Genomic DNA, 18,876 nt, shown 5'->3' with positions numbered 1-18,876 from the left:
ACTGTCCAACGAGACAGTGGCATTAAGCATTAATCCGATAGTTTGAGGCAATTTATTTGATAAATGGTAGAAATGTTTATATTGCAACTACACCATATCATTATGACATCACCATGGCAGCATGAAGTTATAATTAGCTGTGAGTGGGAAATCATAATTATCAGAAAAAAATTGTATGTAATGAATCTATGTGTTTGACTTAACGAACTGCATTCCTGAAATAAATTCACTTTTCAATAATCTAGTTTACCTGAATGAGTATAATTTTAAGTACCTCTATTTTAAGATTATTGAAAGGCAATATGAGTCATGTTGCTGCGTAGGGTCCACCACTAGGGGGCCCTAAGGTAATATGACCATTTCTTTAATACTATGAGAAATAGAAACTGGATGCAAATGCACATGGGAAAGTTATTGAGTTGATACACAAATAATACCTTAAACGCTTCCTGCTGTTGGCTTCTGTCAATTTTAGGAACATGTAAGTAGCCAATATGTTACATTCAAACAAGCAGAGCAGCTTAGGAATGACGAGGCACCTGGTGCTGACATGTTGCTGTGGGGGGCCTCGAATGAAACTATGCGTAGGGGCCCTGAAAAGGCTTGGGCCGGCCCTGCGGACACGGGGCTCGGTGAGGAGGGGGAAACGTCAGCGACGTTAACCAGCGTGGCGCTGCCGCTTTAAGAGCCAGCCTTTCCAGTCGTGGCGGAGAGCAGACTGCAGCAGCGGTTCCTCCACATCCTCCGTGGCCGTTCACTCACCTGCCAGCGCAGCAGCGTGGCGGACCGAGCCGGACCCGCAGCCTCCTGCCCCGCATCGGCACACACACACACACCGCGCCCCGGAGGAGGAATGGGGGGCACCCAGCCCGCCTGCTAGCCGCAACAAGAGCTCCTACACGCGGAGAAGGCTCACGACTCGGCTATCCGGCAGCATGGTGTCCTGGATTATTTCGAGGATAGTGGTGTGAGTATGGGCTGGGCTCCATCTGTCAGGTCAGAAACGTTAGCATCATCACCGTCGTCGTCAACGGCTGCTCCATTCATCGCCGCCTGATGCTCGGCAATGGTCCGCTGCGGTCTGTTTCAGCCCCAATGCAGCTGAAACTTTGTAAATATGAAAAGCCCGTGGGCAGCCTGGTGGTTAAAACCCGATTAAAGCTGCCGTGGGCGCTCACTTTTCCGACACTTGGCGCTGTGTTGTTCAATAAGGGCGATGATGCGGCACAATCTGTGTGCTAACAGCTCTTAGCTAACGACGCTGGCCATTTAAAAACAAACCAGAAGAGAGGGCGATGAAAAGAAGCTGTTCGTCAGCCAACCTGATTAACATGCAAACCTCGCTGCGGACAAGTAAAGGCGCACAAAACAGCCTTCGGTGGCCTTGAACTCCCATGTTGACTGAGTAGAGGTGGATAAATTCATTTTTTGTGTTTTAGTTTTTTTTTTTTTGTGAAGATATGTCTGTGTGGGATCATAAACCAGGGCCTCAATCTTCCACCTGGACACACCACATCTGTGGTTGGATGACTCAACCACAGCCAGCAGCTGCAGTCATCCTGATGTGTTTCCAGGGCAGGCCCAATAGAATTTGGGGCCCGAATTTGCCTGGGATGCCACCTCCCAGTTACACCACCACCACTGACCGGTCACTGGTAGTTTGACCTCTTTCTGTTGGATCTTTTAAGTACTTTTGCTTGTTTTTTGTTGGTTTTTTTTACCCAACCTTTTTGGGTTCCCTACATTGCAGCACATTTATTACTGACCACATCAACTTGTAACAGGACAGGGGTCAAAGTTTCTACCATTGGTTTGACAACCAATGATTGAAGTAATCTATTGAGAGGAAATGCGATTATATGACTCTGCAGACTTGGCTTGGTTTGGGCAGAGGTCATAGTCTCCCATGTTTTCAACAAGATCACTATTGAAATAAGTATAGCAAACACAAATGTAATTTTTATCTTCTAATTCACAAAAAAAAATGTTTTTCATCATATGCACTTGACATAATTTATTAAATAGATGGCCTTGCATAAATGATCAAAACAGTATCTTTTGCGGGGTCAGTCGATTGATCTGTCAGTCAAGTAGAGTGCAGCGTTTAAATGCAAACTTTAATATTCACCCCCTTTTTATAATTATCAGTTGGTAATTTTAGCTGCTTAATCAGTTTAGCCTTTGAAGTATATCAAGTTTGACGATTCATAGAATTCACATTTAAAAGCCGACTTCTGTCTCAGCAGCAGCAGCGTAGTTTGCTTTTGTCTGGCTTTAGTTCCTTCCTTGCATGTCAATAATACCGACGGTTTCTCCAGGATTTAAAGGGGCATCTGGTACAGAAATAATGATCCTTCCTATAAATATTCCTGGATTACATAACAATAACGCTGCTAACGGTTTGCTTCCAGCTGGCTCCTCTACCCCGCAGGGCCTCAGGTAGTCATGCAATGATTAGGCAGCATGACCGCATATGCATCATAATAGTTTCAGCACTTCAAACAGTCGACTCGTTTCTCTTCTTTATTTAGCTCTTTGAACACGCAGAATGATTTGCAAAGGGGGGAAAAAAAAATGATACTGCTTTAGCTTTTTTATGTTGCAGTTGCACGTTTCAACATATTTTATTAGATGGATCGCGTCCAAGTTGTGCATAATAGGCAGCTGGAAGGAAAATGATGCACAATTTTCAATTTCATTGTTCAAATAATAGAAGAAAAAAAAAAAAGCTTCCATTCTGAATATTTTCCAACATTTCTGGTGTGACTATAACAGGATGAATACGTTTGCAAATTGTCGAACCATTAGATTGGGCAACAGCTTCTACGCATTTGAGTCGGAAGAGAACGGCTGTATATCCACAGTGAGGTGAGCTTGTGAAATGGAGACAAAGAAGTTCGTAGCAGCTCAGGCGACCCACTATCCTGGGGGTCCGCTTCGAGTCTCTTTGCACTCAGATATACTGTATATAGGACAGAACATCTGGGATGGTAACGAGGGGGAGAAATGATAAATATGCTCAAACTGGGATCCCGAGTCTCAGTCTGCTGCACATTCAATCCCTCAGATTTAAAGGTCACAAGAACTGACTAATCCAGCACTGGTGACAGCCCCTTTTTTTTTGTGTCTGCCGTTTAGCATATGTCACATCAGCGCAAATCCGCACAAAGAACAAAGGCTGCAACCAGATGCACATCAAAAACACAGCTCTGTGAGTTCAGAGTCCCAGAGTTGCACACGGGCCAACACGTGGCCTTCCACCCTTGACAGACCTATCTGTGTGTTTTTCCGTTTTATCTCCCTGCATTCTTCCTGACTGTGTGATCGCCATTACTGACTTTGATTAAAAATCAAAATACTGATTTTTTTTGTTTTTGTTTGCAGCAGCAAACAAACCCCCCCCCCCAAAAAAAAAATGGCTGAGCTCGTTCAAGTAAAAGTAGGGCAAATGGTGCAGAAGGAGCAGCCGCCTTTTGTTTATATAAGCTCGGTGCCAACACGACTCGTCTCCTTGATTGTGTCTGGTTGTGGGCATCCATACCCCAGAGGTCATGTTCTCCTGATGAATCTCCTCGCACTGACCCCGTGCTCCTTTCTTCTTTTCCAGCCTCGCCTTTGGGACTCTGTATCCAGCGTACTCCTCCTACAAGGCTGTCAAAACGAAGAACGTGAAGGAATATGTGAGTTATCACCTCTGGTCATGGAGTGGCAGCGGGGCCGTTCTTGACCTCCTTCTGTTCATTTCTTCCTCCTGGCAGTTTCTGCCCTCGGCTGCTGCCTGCTCTTTTTTACAGACATCGTCCCAAATTCAATGAGTTATTATTGCACACGAGTAACATTTTAGGGTTTAGGTTGATGTTGCTTAGTAAGAAGTGACACTCCAGTGTTGTTTTTTGATATGTCAGCCATTTGAACGTTTTATTGACTTTTCTATAGTTCTGTAAAGTGTGTTGAAGACGGGCTGCATGACATAGTCAAGATGGTAAATTCATGAAAGAGGGTGTCGGCTGTTTGAAGGCTTGGAAAAGGAATTGGACGGTTTTATTCTCATAGCTTTTCAAGATGTCATTTTTAAATCATTTGGTCAACTCTTGAAGAGTGAGTTTTTTCTGCTGAAGCCTTTCAGTGTTTTTTTTTTTCCTCCTCGTAATCTACAAAAAAGATTTCTGACTAGAAAATCTTTCACATAATAGTGCACTGTAGGACCCAAATAAGCAAAATTGTAGTTTTATTCTTTCTTTAATTGCTAAAACATTGTTGCGCTCGGTCATAAAAAGCCAACAGGGTTTAAAAAACAAAACAAACAAAACCCCCACTAACTTTTTTTTATCACACTGTTGATGGGAAGTAAAAACCTTTTTATTAAGGTCACAAGCAGGTCAAATCCCAGGTCTTGTAAATTACGCATTCAGCTTCAAATTAACTTTTATTTTGGTAAAGTTACAACGTTAACAAAAAAAAACAACACTTTTTTACAAACCAAATAATTTACCGAATAAGGAATCGGCTGAAGCTAAGGCTTATCCTTGCCTACCTTATTCATATTCTCAGCAGTCTACAATAGTGGAATGTATCTGTTGTCCATGTACATAAATACGTATGCATACATTTATATTTAAACAGGCATGTATATACACATACTCGCATTACATACAGACACGGTGACACGATATATATGTGCATCTATGGTAACATTTACGTTGTCAGGCTGATCTCATCCAGTGACATTATTACAACTGAAACACATTGAGATTTTACTTTACTTTTCTCTTTAGCATGTTCCAACATTAGCCAGCATTGCAAATTACATTCATTCTCTCTCACCTTAAAGTCCTGAATGAAGACATTTATCCAGTGCTCTGTACGTTATTTGAAGTATTTTTGTATGTGTAATTTATTTAAATTTTTCATTATTTAAATATTACTTTGAATAAAACATTCATTAGTTGGTCCACAACATCCCATTTTATTAATAAGCCTAAGAGCGGAACATGATAACAAATTGGACTTGGTAAAGCAAATTTATGCTACATATTTGTTGGAAGAGACAAAAAGTTAATTTGCAAAAACTTACAAATAAATGAAAGCGACAGAGAAACTGTTGATGTTTTGTTTTTATACCCCGGTTTAACTGATTGATGACGACGCTTGTTTATTCAACCAATATTCAGATTTCTGAGGCTCCTACATTGTTCTTGTTGAAAGGTTTGGTCACCATTGTTTTCAGATGACCTCACTTCTTTGGCAGATTCTTCATGATCTAATAATGGTCAACACCCTGACATGCGCAATCTGAGGTCCCATGCAGGTCCTGCTTCATGTTGTTTTTAATTTCCATCTCACTAAATCTTTTGTAGACCTAAAAAGATGTGACGATCAGATATTGAAATCTTGCGAAAGGCTGAAACGAGCTATATTTACTATTGCATTTATTAATTGTGTGTCTCCCTCCTGTCCCGTATTTGTGAAAAACAAAACAGAACCCAGTTGGGGCTCAGTTCGCTGGTACTAATGAATTAAATGGCGTTTCTAGGGGAACCCAACAAAAAGGGCTGCAGAGACCCATTCTGCCTGTAGCTGGTTGTGTGGCAGCTAAATGGGGTTCCTCCTGCTTACCTCATCGCTGCATCAGTAGGCGTTGAGAGGGGAGGATCTGGGAGGAGGATCTGGGGGGAGGATCTGGGAGGAGGATCTGGGGGGAGGATCTGGGGGGAGGATCTGGGAGGAGGATCTGGGAGGAGGATCTGGGAGGAGGATCTGGGGGAGGATCTGGGAGGAGGATCTGGGAGGAGGATCTGGGGGGAGGATCTGGGAGGAGGATCTGGGGGAGGATCTGGGGGGAGGATCTGGAGGAGGATCTGGGAGGATCTGGGAGGAGGATCTGGGGGGAGGATCTGGGAGGAGGATCTGGAGGAGGATCTGGCCCTCAGCCTACATTTCTACTGGAGCACAGTCTCCTCCTGGCAGGTTACTATGGCAACTCCTCGACTGCTGCTCAAGCAGAAGTGGCAAGTGATGGGAGGAGGAAGAGGAAAGAGGGTGACACCTTTTTTTTTTTTTTTTTTTAAACTGATGTTTTGGTTCTTTTCCCTCCCCTTCCCATCTGACTAATTAAACGAGCCGCTTGATGTGGTTTTGTCTTGTGGCTGCACATCCGACTGACTCCCATTAATGCTCCTAAACATCCACATTTATTCTCCCACTTCACAGAAAGGTTTACGGCGCTGATGTTGCCACTAAATCTGAGCTCTGGTGTTTTTCTTCGGTGCTAATTTGCCTGCATTTCCTGGTTTTAAAGCTTACGTCAGTAATCTATTTTTTTTTTTGTTGTGAGTATTATCTGGTGTGAATTAATGAAAACATGCTGGTGACCTCTGTGTTGCGTCACGCGCTCCAACGCGTGCGTTTTCATGCGCCGCTGTTCCGATGTCCCCTCGTTTCTCACGTGTGTGCGTCTGTCTCTGCAGGTAAAATGGATGATGTACTGGATAGTCTTCGCCCTGTTCAGCACAGCGGAGACGGTCACAGACTTGCTCCTGTCATGGTGAGCGAGGATCGTGATCTTGACGTGCCGCAAAGCTCGTAACATGACGAGACGTTTGAAGTGCTCGTGTTAGTTTTAGTTCAATCTTCTTCTCAAGGTTGTTTTTTTTTTTTTTTTTTTAAAGTGGCCAGCTGCTGCTTTTCATAGAAACCATTACTGAAGTTTTTTCTGCTGCAGAAAATTGCTCCAAGGTATTAGGGAGAACTGTAAACATTTTTCCAAAACTAACTCAAAGTAGGTTCCTCAGAGAGAGACCACCTAGGTTAGGCAGCTATCCCTTCTATCATAAGATTAAAGTAATTATCTCTATCCATCTAATTTATTTATTATAGTAGAAGAGGGGAAATTAAGCTGGTTGATGTATTTCTAGAAACTCTAAAGAGGTCAAAAACATTTTCTCTTTTTCCCTGAAAAGTCTGTAAAACAGTGCAATAAACATAACTTTTTAGACAAAACAAAACCACTAGGGATGAAGGTCAGTGTGTAAAGAATGAATGAATGGACAGGTTGCTCAATGTGGAAGATCAACTCACTCCAAGCAGTTACTGATGTGCAAAAGAAGGACCAATAATAGCATTCTAGCTGCCACTACCAGAACAGCTTCTCCAAACGCATTATGTGGTGCGATATTTTCATATGAATTAGATTTTCTTTTTATTCATATTTTAAAATGAAATCTGAGTTAAAGTGTTGGAAATCCCAGCAAAAATACTGGAAGTGTTTCCTTCAGACAAAGATCTTTTACTGGCCTTTTTAAAATTTTATTTATTTTTTTTTTTTTGCTTTCATGACTAACTATTTTTCCCTGAAAAACGGTTATTCAACTCAGAAATTGCAGTACTTATCAGAAGAAGAACACACGTTTTATGATACAAACGTTTTGTGAGAACAATAATCACAAATAGTGATCACGTCACCTTTAGAGCTTTATGCTGCCATTCACATCATTTTGCTTCCAAACATTTGCAAAGATTTTCATTCTTTGAAAAGGCATCTTTTTTTTTTTTTTTTTCAAAATAAAGGTTATCTTGTCAGGTTTTATGGGCAATTTTTGATGGTATACTGAATGCACACAAAAATAGATACAAGCCGTAGCACCTCTTGTGTTTATGTTTGCTTCCAGTTGTAACTATAATAATATAAAAGAAATACAAATGAACTGTTTCAACATTTATGGGACAAAAATGGTTTAGGTTTTGCAGGAAGAGCAGGCCCACTTCCTCCTTTTCCTGTCTGAGAGTTTTTAATCTCAGTTGTGAGCTGACCTACAGGAGAAGCTTTTAATCCAGCCTATTGTTGAAGCTTCAACTTTTTATTCCTTTTCTCAGGTTTCCGTTCTACTTTGAGCTCAAGATAGCCTTCGTGATCTGGCTCTTGTCCCCCTACACCAAGGGCTCCAGCGTTCTGTACCGCAAGTTTGTCCACCCGACGCTCTCCAACAAAGAAAAGGTAGACGTCTTGTCATTGTGTGACATCCACGTTAAAATATTTGTGTCTGACCCGACACCCTGTGTTGTGTGTCACTTTTTAAAAAAAAATTTTGTCGATCCTCCTGCTCCTGCTGCCGGGTGAAGGAGATTGACGAATACATCGCACAGGCCAAAGACAGGAGTTATGAGACCATGATGAAGTTCGGAAAACGGGGTCTCAACCTCGCCGCTAATGCAGCCGTCACCGCAGCCACCAAGGTGAGGCGTCCAGTCTGTGGTGAAGTGTCTTTGTTATTCTTGTTAAAATATGGTGTTGCATGTAGAATCTGGGCTTCTTCCCAGCTTGTGTTTAAAAATGTGATTTATCTCTCAAGAGAACACAGAGATCAGCTGATGTACTGACCTCTGTCTTCATTTCAGTCAGAAGTGTTGAAATGAACCAAAGTTTATCTTCTCACCATGTTTATATTTCGTGCTGCAGTGAAGACGATGGTAAAGGCAGTGAAACAAAAGATTGCATTTTCAATCACTCAATCAATCAAATTTTTTCTATTTTTTTTCTTTTTTTTAAGGTTTTCTAGGTTATTTTTATCAGAGGTTCTTATAATTGTGAAGCATGCTGCAAGGTTACGCAAAGTAGCTAATATAATTATAATTTTTTTTGGCAACTTTAGTGTCTCCTTTACAGAAGCTGAACAGGCAGAAAAGATGCATTCATCTCGTAACGTCCATTTTCTTTTCCCATAATGCCCAGGGCCAGGGTGTGCTCTCTGACAAGCTGCGCAGCTTCAGCATGCAGGACCTGACCCTGATCAACACGGAAGACGAGCTGGACCTGCACACAGCCCAGGTTCGGACGAGACGAGAGCACACGGACGAGATGAGCTCGGGGTCCAGCACGCTGCCGCGGGCGCGCAGCTCCTCTGCTCGCCACAGTAAGGCCACAAACGCCCCATCAGCCAGGAGGTGGCGCACACGTTCACCAATATTAGCAAGCATTAACTGCGCTGGAGAGTGACTTTAAGGACTTTGTTCATTGAAAGCAGGGCGAGTCGTATTTGGGCTGTGAGGAGTCATATGACTTGGAGGATAATGAAGCAGTCCAGAGAGGGGAGTTGCGGTGGGGAGGGTCATGTGATTCTGGAGGGACGAGAGGCTCAGAATGAGGACTCTTTGTCTCACTGCTGTCTATGTTGTCCTGAATAGCGAGACGCTGAAGCTACAGGACTGTCTGATAACGGTCAAGTTTCTAAAACTAGGACTGCATAACAAACAACATGTCCAGTTTGTTTTGCTGTAGAAATAATCTAATTACCACAAATCAAATTATTTCAGGTTTTATTTTTCGGTACAGCAGATTTCCATAGTGGGGTTGAAGATAACACAAACATTTTTCCATGTTGAATGATTTCTGAATCTTTTAATCTTTCTTTTTTTTTCTGTTTTTGCCTGAAAGCTTTCTTATTCAGGAGCTCGTTTTTAATATAAACTTAACTCCAATTTTCTGAAAATCCACAATTTTTCATTTTTTCGCCCCTCATTCTAAAATAAACAATGTGTAGTAGTTAGTCTGGTAGAAGGAGAAATCAGAAACGGGTCTTTCTTTTATATAGTTTGCTGACGTGAGTGTAAAACCCAAAGCTAACTTTCTCTGTCCAGCCCGCTCGTCAGCACCTGTTGCCGATGACGCGTCGTCCCAACACGGCTCTGACCAATCGGACACGAGGACCGAACACTCGGATGACGATCTGGGAGACAAAGGTCCCAAACGCAGCGTCAGCGCCGCCAAGACAACCAAAAAGGTAGCGGCTGTGAAGACGGAGGTAAGAACACAGTTCGGGTAGCTCGTCTGGGAAGTTTTCAGGATTCTTTTGGTTGATCAGTTCTCATAGAATCACTAAGGAAAACACAAATGTTTCAACTTAAATTGCTTGTTCAGGGCGGCTCATAAACGGTCTGGGAAAGTATTTTTCATGTCTGGATAAGCATGGCAAAACAGTGAAACATGAAAAAGTATTTGAATTTTTACTTTTTTTTTTGTAAGTTTATCTCTCCACTTATCAAACCACACGTTTGATGAGACGCTCATCTATCTGTCCATCGAGCCATTCATTTTGTCCGTCCATCCAGTCATTCGTCCTTTCCATCCATCTCTGTTCGTCTGTCAATTTACCTTTTCTGTCTGCTCATCCATTGAGCTGTCCATCTCCTTACGCTCCCTCTTTTTGGTTTTTGGTCCATATCAGCTGAAAATCGGTAGTGAACATCACTATTTTTGCTTTTTAGCAATGGAATAAAAAAGACTCAAGAGCTCTGAAAAGTTCAGTCTGAAAAGGGGTTGAATGTGTAAGGGCCTCTAAAGATTTGGTTCTTCTTTTATTTGTTTCTCTTTCACGCTTTCATTTGATTAACTGAGCTCTTCTTCGCTCTTCCCTCCCTCTGCCAGCCTCAAACCAAGACAGTGAAAAAGGTCACAAAGAAAAAGACCACCACTAATAACGCAGAGACGCCTCCCTGAGTCCTGCTGTCCTCACCCACCGGACCCCTCATCCGCCTCCACCCACAGCCTGCCGCCCCTCCTGCTGGGTCTCCACAAACACATTGGCTTTGTACATTAAGCACCGAAACTGTCACTGCTGCTGGTTTCTAGAGCAAAGTGCGGATGGCGATTTTTTTTTTTTTTTTTTCTTTCTCTTTTCTTTCTTTTCAGGTCACAGAGAAACCTTCGGCCTAACTGTCCGGTTGCATTTTCTGGGTCAATGTTTAGGGGCAGTTTAGATGCAATTTAAGCTGTTTTCTTCGATTGTTTTAAAGTTAGTCATCTGCTCAGAAGCACTCCTGCAGACCAAGGTCTAATTTGTGTTTAGGCTGTGTGATCTCTTTTTGGATTTAGGCTGCTTTTATTTATAGCAGTGCTGTTTGAATAAACCATTCTTTGCTTTTAGTTTCCTAAAGTTGGGTCGCCTCCTGGCTGTCGATGCAGAGCGTTTGCAGGTGAATTCTTCAGACACGGTTTGCACCTTCATCCTGACTCGGCCACAGCACCACGAGTCCTCGGTTAGCCATGCAAAACGACGCGATGTCGGAGGAGTTTCCAGTTGAAACGGAGCTATTGAGACCAGCGGAAACGCTTTTGTCGGCATTCTTTAGCTCCAGCTAGAATACAGTTGGTTCCAGACTCTCATCCTTGAAATGGTTTGGACTGTTTTATTCTACGCTTTTTGTTTTGTCCCCTTAAATACAGTTTAATTTGAGCCTGGCTCTGATATGTTCACATTCTGATTTAATTTTTAAGTGACTTTCAGGTCAGTGCAGGTGCTTACTTTGTTTATTGGGACGCCATTCTTAGTATTTTCCCTCTAATTTGAGTGTTTCTCGAATGCGTCTCTTGCGAGTCGCCATAACGTGACGCAGCCGCCTCCACCACAGTGACGGCTGCTTTTCACTGCTAAAGGGGAAACGGCACTTTCTCTTGATGGTCGTACCCGGATGTGTGAGGAGGCGCATTTCTGCATCTTGCTGTCAAACCAGGACAAACATCGGCTGGATTTTCTGATCCAGGCTTTGTAGTTGCAGATGTGGAGGAGGAGTCAGACTTGAAGTAGCCCAACAAACTGCATGGATTTTTCTGGATGCTGTACATTTTTTTCTTTGTTTACACTTGATTTAACCAATAGGGGGAGACAAACTCCACAGTAACTTTGGGGCACATAAATAACCCTGACTGTACATACATCATGAGCTTGTTGCCTGGGTTCCCTTCACTTCCTGTCCTGGCCTTGACAAATCAGACATACTGAAAACAGAGGAATCTCAGGCTTTATCAGAACAGACTTTAGCTCATTAAGATGATACCTCTGCAACTTTTTTTCTATTTTTAATTTTTAAAACATCTCTTCCAATAAGTATTTAATACCAATACTGAAGCTTGAATATTATCAGCCTGATTACAAAGTATTTTATGGCAAAGTCAAACATAAACTACATTTTTGCTCTGAAGGGGTTACATAATTTAATGACATTTCATTTTATCGCTGCATTTTTATCTTGTCATATTTATTGTTGATCACTTTGTTTCTTATTAGTGTGGCATACAGAGATGCTAATTTGTATATTTTGTTTGTGCCAAATCTTAGAGGCTTTGTGTGAAATGGTCAGCGGAGTATCTGCTGGGACAGTGCTTTCCAAAAAGGTCGCTCATCTGTAAAGAAATGGCTATTAATACAAAATAAAGGAAATTAAATCCAGCTCTCAGGGTTAAAGTGTGTTTGAATGTGACGTACAGCGTTGCTTAAGGCGCATTTCCGGGACAATGTGTGTTTTTCATTTTTCTTTTTTAATTCTAATCTGTAGAAAATTTCAACTATAAATTTACTGAGCTATGCAGAATCACATTGCTTCCTAGTTATTTTATTATGATTGCATCCAAGCTGTTTCTTCATGCTTACTAATGTTCTACATTATAACGGAGTCCTGCTGGAAGATTAGAGAAGTCCAACACATTAAAAAAGAAAAAAAAAAGAAATGGTGTTCAAAGTAAAAATGCTCTTCAGATGACTGCAAGTCCTAACAAGAATATGGACATGAGCAAAACAAAGCAGTATCCTATAATTTAATAGAGCTGATATATAGTCAGAAGTAGGTAATAACTAGTTACATTTCAGTAATATTTTGAAGAAAATATTTGTCGGTGTGACATTGTTTACTTTCTCTCAGGTAATATTTTTGACACAATGGTACTCGAGTACAATGGCTCCTCCTCCACTCTCCTGTAGTTACTTTAATGAGAAACATGAATGTTTGAAGTTAAATATTGTTGAAAGTAAGAGTGGCACAGTTTCAGTGTATTTTTTTCCTCTCAAGCAGAAGTAAAGACTAGTCATCCAAAAAGTTACTCAAAAGTAAAAAATATATAGATATATTTGGTAAAGTGTTTTTTTTAACCTGGTTTTATTGAGTGGAAAAGAATGTAATCATATTGGCAAAGACTGAAATCATGTGTAGGGTTTTGGTAAAAATACAGTGATATTTGAGCAGAAGTAACGTGTACGGTTTCCACAACAGAAAACCTTTGATCCCAATCCTTAGAGTTGGTTATGCACATATAAAAACAGTGCAAAGTGCGTTCAGAGGCAGTTTACTGTATTGTTCTCCAAATGGCACAAAAGGCTCCGCAGATGGAAAATAACAGGAGCAAATGCGTTTCTCAAACAATAAGTCTTGTTTTCACATAAACTGTCCAGGTGGATTTGACGCATTTTGGGTGAAATGAACACATTAGATTCACAAACAAAAGGCAAGCAAGACTTCAGGAAAACTGGCGACCTCTACAGGTCATGATCAAAATCAACGATGGTCTAAGAACATAAAGGAAGTAGGGGAGACCGTGTATGGTTGTAACACTTTTTGCTCCAGCACCTTTAACTCGCAGAATCTTTGAGCTAGATTTTCAAACTTTTATACAAAATACCCACATTTGTACTACAAATGGCACCAATTCAAACCTCTGCAAGAATATCACAGACCTCATGAGTTCATGTCAAATACATGGTGTTCTTTTGTTACAACCTACCCCGCTACCGGGTAGGTTGTAACGGGTAGGTTATGTGACTGACCATAACTCAAATATACTCTGTGTGTGTGCATGTGTGTAAATTATTCTACTAGAACAAACTTCCTTAATATGTATGCTTAATGAACACTACAAACATGTAGGTCTAACAAAAAACAATGTCAATGCGTGTGTGTGTTTGTGTGTGTATCCTTAATTAGAGTCACAGTGGTGACAAATGAATGATGGTAGCCCAGGAGTACAGGCTTCGTAGGCCCAGAGACTGCATAGGGCACATTTTAACCACACTTCCTGTGGCTTTGAGTTGCCAAATGGCTCCATACAGACAACACAAAAATATTCATCGTCTGAGGTCTCAGAATCCTCAGCATCGGCTTTTAACATTTTCTTGACAGGCTTTCTCTTCTTCCTCTTTTAATTGCCTTTATTCTTTGCAAAGAAACTCTTCCTTACATTTTTTCTTCCTCTTCTCTGTTCTTCCATCAGTGCTTGTTTCACTGGTGAGTCAGTGTATTTCAGATTTCCTTTTCTTCCTGATCCTGCCAGTTGTTTTCCTTGGACCTGCTTTGGAAATGGCCGCATAGCCAAAGGATTGAATGCCTGACCAGGAGACACCCCCAAGGTACTTGGCTCATCTGGAGCACAGGACATGGTCACATTATTAACTGCAGAGGAGCCAGAAGTAGTAGTCTCCAGGTGAGTTGGTGGAGACTGCAGCTGGAAAGCTCCAGATGTCAGTAATGTACCTGGGTCGGGACGGTCAGTGACTTATGAGGGTGCATAGTCACACTCCTCAAAAATGACAGGGTTGAAGGGCCAAATACTTGTTTTCTTAAATGGGCCGTAGACACTGCAGTGGAGGGAGAGGTAAGTAGCACTATTCCCTTTTCTTTGCAGAAATCAATAGCTTTAACAGATACATGAGAACAGTGATTATCCAACAAAAGTAAAACATTCTTCTCTGGGCTGACCTTTGTGTGTTTTGCAAAATGAGCAAGGAATAAGAGGAAGTCTTCCACTTGCATCCATCCTGAGGCATTACCACTTCCTGCACTCCCTGTTGGCCCACTCTGAATGAAGAGTTCCTAGTAACGTTTTCGGGGAATACAAAGAAGGGAGGAATTGCATTTGCCAGCGCTTGCACAGCGTATGCTACTGACACGAGCACACCTCTCTCACCTGATGTCATCGCATCCACCTGCTTGACACCACGACGAGCAACAACACGGTCTGGTGATTGGACTGTTGTTACACCAGTTTCATCTACATTCCATATATCGCTCCCGTCGAAGTTGTATCTCTCAATGACCTGTCCAAGGGTGTTGAAGAAACGTTAAAACTTGTGGCCCTTGAAAGGCTGGTTGCCTCAGGACTCCTTATTGACAGGGTGGGGTTCCTCTTCATAAATAATGTGAACCAGTCAGGCCCTGCCATCTGCTTCTCATCCCATGTTTGCGGATGGGATGACATAATTGACATACACAAAGAAACCCCTAAAAACCTGTTAAAACATTTGCATGATTTTAAAGAGCATCAGTAAAATTACATTATTTACACAATTTGCATAAGGCATTCGGTTGTATGTTACTAAAGAACTCCAGTTTTTATTTATTTATTATTACTGGTTAAATGTAATGGTGTGACTGATTACGGCCAGTTGATATGCAAACTTTCTGACCTAAAAGAAAGAGGAATAGAATATACATAAACACAAAATGTTTTTCAATTTGTCAAGCACCTACACTGGTATCCAATTCTTCGCTTATCTCCAGTGACTAACCTGTCATATGCTTACCTCACGTGGAGTCAGTCCATAATACAGGTCTACAACTCTCCCCATGTTACATCTAGATATATGTAAATAGCTTAAGAGCATTTATACCACAGCAGGAATGGAAAATTACAAATGCAAAAATTTAATCATATACAAATCTATTAATCTCTTCATGTTAAATAAATAAAAAATATTACTTTTTATTTAAGTATTTATGTCAGCTTGAGTAATGCAGAACCGAGCTGATTGTTTTCATAGCAACGATCAGAAGCAAGAGTTGCGCCTGAAGTCCAGTGAGCTCACTGATGAGGTCATAGATGACATCATGTCTGTCATAGATGACATCATGTCCATCACAGAAGATCAAAGAAGTTCTGATTCTTAAATGCTTGAAACCGTCAGTCAGAACCAGACAGTTCTTAGGATTTTTTTCTAAGAGATATATTTGCGCGTTTCGTAATGTTTCGTTTATCGGAAGCTCTAGTGCCATTTTTCCTCCCGCTCGGTTGGGGAATAGGATACGCAGTGACGACTGGATTGAAAAAGGTTTGTGATCTCTTCTTTCCTGGGGAGGATTCGAGCAAAGACCAGCAAGGAGAGGAGGACAAATTATTTCGGTCTAACACTGAAGATCAAAACCACCTGGCGAAGGACGTTAGTGGGAATTCGGACTCAGCCCAAATATGTCCAGGGGACGACGGTACTGTCTTTGGACAAATCGACCTGGCGGGGGAGGTTTGTCCAGAGACATTCGCACAAACACGTTGGCCCCTGGACATGAATTCAGAGAGTAGAAATGGCTCGGATCTCTCACTTATACGGAGGACACCGGCTGCAGGACTTGGACAAGCGGAGCAGAACTACAAGTTCGCCAACGGGCTGCACAACAGCTGGATGAACGCTGCTCTCCAGAGTTTCCTGAACCTGGGCGTCACCAGAAGGTGCTTTGCCCAGGACAGGGTTTCTCTGGAGGCAACTTCCATCCGCTGTTGTGTGGACCTCGTTGACTCCGCAGTCCACCAGCCTGGCAAGCACTTTTGTCAAGCAGACCTGTCCCCGGTTCTGATGGAGCTGGAAAAGCAGCTGCCATCAGATGTGGGCGGGACTTTGACATGAAGTGTTTGCTAGAGTTTCTTTTGGCCCACTAGGGATCTCTTGGCGGAGACACTGACAGGGAGCTCTATAATGAAAATTATTGTGCTACCTGTCAGTCTCTGTTCCACGAGCCATTGAACAGCGGCCCCCTGATTTCTCTTCCGCCAGTAGTATTTTCAACGAGCTTAGGTTCGCTGCTGTACTTGTAACAGAGAGCAAAGTGTGTATATGTCTGTGTGAATTTTGCCCAAAATAATGAAGGTTGTGTTTGTTTTTGATGAGATTTTTGAGTAATGCATGTTATGGAGCCACCTAGTGGTGTGATAACGGACTGTATGCGACAGGTCCTTCAGGCGCTGGCTTCCCCCACCAAAATTCTGCGGAGTGCTGGTGGAGGTAGATACGAGACAGGCAGCTCTTCATTATTTTTTTTTACTTGGGGTCATATTTTTCTGGTTCAGTACTTAACAAAATACTATAATAACAATTGACATCTACAAATATAATTTATGAAGTTTTGTCGTGGTTGGGTGGGAAAAATATGACCCTATGTGTGAGAGCTGCGTCAGTTGGTGTTGCTGGCTGACCAAACAGTCATGACGATAACTATATCTGTTGTTTTTCAGCTGAAGGACCACTCGCAGGCAGTCACGTCTTGAAGATTTATCTTTTTTTTTATCACTCTAGGTGGGTTCTGGTTATAAAAACATATGTATACATGTCTAAAAATATATATAGAAATGTTTTCCAAATGTTATAACTGTTAACTGCGATGGCAGTTATCTGTTATTTTACTGTTGGTTTTGTTGAAGTTATTTTGGAATGAGAATGTTTTGTTTTGATTTTAAGAAATTGTTAACTGTTCGATTTAAACTATACGATCACACACACACACAAAAAAGATATATATATATATATTATTTAATAAAGAATTCCGCGGAGTGCTGGTGGAGCTGAGGGACCACTTGCAGGCAGTCGCGTCTTGAAGATTTGTCTTTTTTTTTATCACTCTAGAGAAAGTTACACTTACTGGTTGGACTTGGGGGGGCAAACTACGCTGTTCAGGCTGTGGGTCAGCCTTGAGGAGGAAACATTGCCTGGCGAGTAACAACGTCTTGGTATTTTTCCTCCATAGGCTGACCAGGAGGTACCACGTTGTGGCCAATCGAACGCTGGTTGTTCTTGCGACCTGCGACAGTGGTACGGAGACGTACCACCTGTCCTCCGTCATCTGTGGAGATCTGAGCAATTTCTACACTTATCTGATGAAAGGAGGACAAATCGTGAAGGCAGAAGACGAGCATGTCTTCACTGCAGACAACGACTGCAGTGAAGACATGTGCCAAAATGGACTGATTTATGTTTATGAGAAAATGTAAATCAGTCCATTTTGGCACGTCTTCATTGCAGACTGCAGTGAAGACATGCCACAAAATGGACTGATTTATATTTTCAAGAAATTGTGACACCTGATTTTACAGTTTCTCCAGCCCCTCCTCTGGAAGATCATAAAGATGCATTTGAAGAGGAGCTAAAAATATAAAATTTAGAAGAAAAAAACCCCCAAAAGACCTAATTAGGAAACAATTTGAGGCTGGAGAAATCTGACTGGGACCAAACATGTGTGTGATTTATGGAATAAAAGGATAAAAAGTTTAGACAGGTTTCCTGTTGCAGGTTTCCCTCCGGGTGCTCCGGCTTCCTGCCATAGTCTGAATTCTGTTAGTATGGTTAAAACACACATTTTTGTGATTGAAAACCATTTTATGGGTTTGAATCAGTTCCTGGGTTCTTCTGCCTTCACGGCTTGTTCTCGTGCATCAGTGGGCTCTCTCCAGGTTCCCAGGCCTCCTCCCATAGTCCAAATCGATGCCTTGCTGGTCTTTGCCTCGTGTCTTCTCCCCTTGCTTTTACTTAAAGTCGTTTTGGCTACTAGAGCCTAAATTACTTTAAGCAAATGTCAAAAATACGTTTTGCAATTATATTGCGTAAATATCAAAAGTAGTTTTCTGTTTGCAGGTTTCTCTCCGGGCGCTCCGGCTTCCTGCCCCAGTCTGAAATCACTGCTTTGTTAAATGATCTCAAAATTCTACTTAGGCGTAAGTACAAACTTTGCGAGTTAGTTTATACTTATTACATAAACAATGTGTCTCCACTTATATGGTTAAACTGAAGGGGAGACTGTTTAATGTTTACAACAGTACAAAAAACATTTGTACGTATTGTATGGAAAATTAGAAATAGTATTTTAATATTAATAATTATAATGGCAATTAGTTGCACAACTTTATGGACTCGTTCATGGCTGTTTTCACGTTTATTGTGCTGTTCCTATTAGTTTCGATGTTTGCTATTATGTATAGATAAGTGTATATATATATATATATATATATATATATATATATATATATATATATATATATATATATATATATATATATATATATAAAAAAATTCCCTT

General features: G+C 41.5%; 1 protein-coding gene across 1 annotated transcript; it reads left to right on the top strand.

Annotated features, from left to right (window-relative positions):
* The first annotated feature begins 601 nt into the window (after positions 1 to 601).
* On the top strand, positions 602 to 12,221 carry reep2 (receptor accessory protein 2). Its single transcript, XM_055034021.1, has 8 exons — positions 602 to 967; positions 3,608 to 3,680; positions 6,468 to 6,544; positions 7,873 to 7,993; positions 8,119 to 8,232; positions 8,729 to 8,909; positions 9,634 to 9,797; positions 10,421 to 12,221. The coding sequence occupies exons 1-8, from the start codon at positions 936 to 938 to the stop codon at positions 10,490 to 10,492; spliced, it is 834 nt and encodes a 277-aa protein (XP_054889996.1). The 5' UTR covers positions 602 to 935; the 3' UTR covers positions 10,493 to 12,221.
* The last annotated feature ends 6,655 nt before the right edge of the window (positions 12,222 to 18,876 follow it).

Source organism: Poeciliopsis prolifica, unplaced genomic scaffold, assembly GCF_027474105.1.
Source record: "Poeciliopsis prolifica strain line A6 unplaced genomic scaffold, Auburn_PproV2 SCAFFOLD009, whole genome shotgun sequence".
NCBI classification, from domain to species: domain Eukaryota; kingdom Metazoa; phylum Chordata; class Actinopteri; order Cyprinodontiformes; family Poeciliidae; genus Poeciliopsis; species Poeciliopsis prolifica.
The sequence above is the reverse complement of the archived record's forward strand: the minus strand, read 5'-3'. Positions and strand labels throughout refer to the sequence as shown.

Coding starts and splice junctions, on each gene's coding strand:
- reep2 (XM_055034021.1), top strand. CDS start 936: ATGGTGTCCTGGATTATTTCGAGGATAGTGGT. Junction 968..3,607: donor ATTATTTCGAGGATAGTGGT/GTGAGTATGGGC, acceptor CTTCTTTTCCAG/CCTCGCCTTTGGGACTCTGT. Junction 6,545..7,872: donor ACAGACTTGCTCCTGTCATG/GTGAGCGAGGAT, acceptor TCCTTTTCTCAG/GTTTCCGTTCTACTTTGAGC.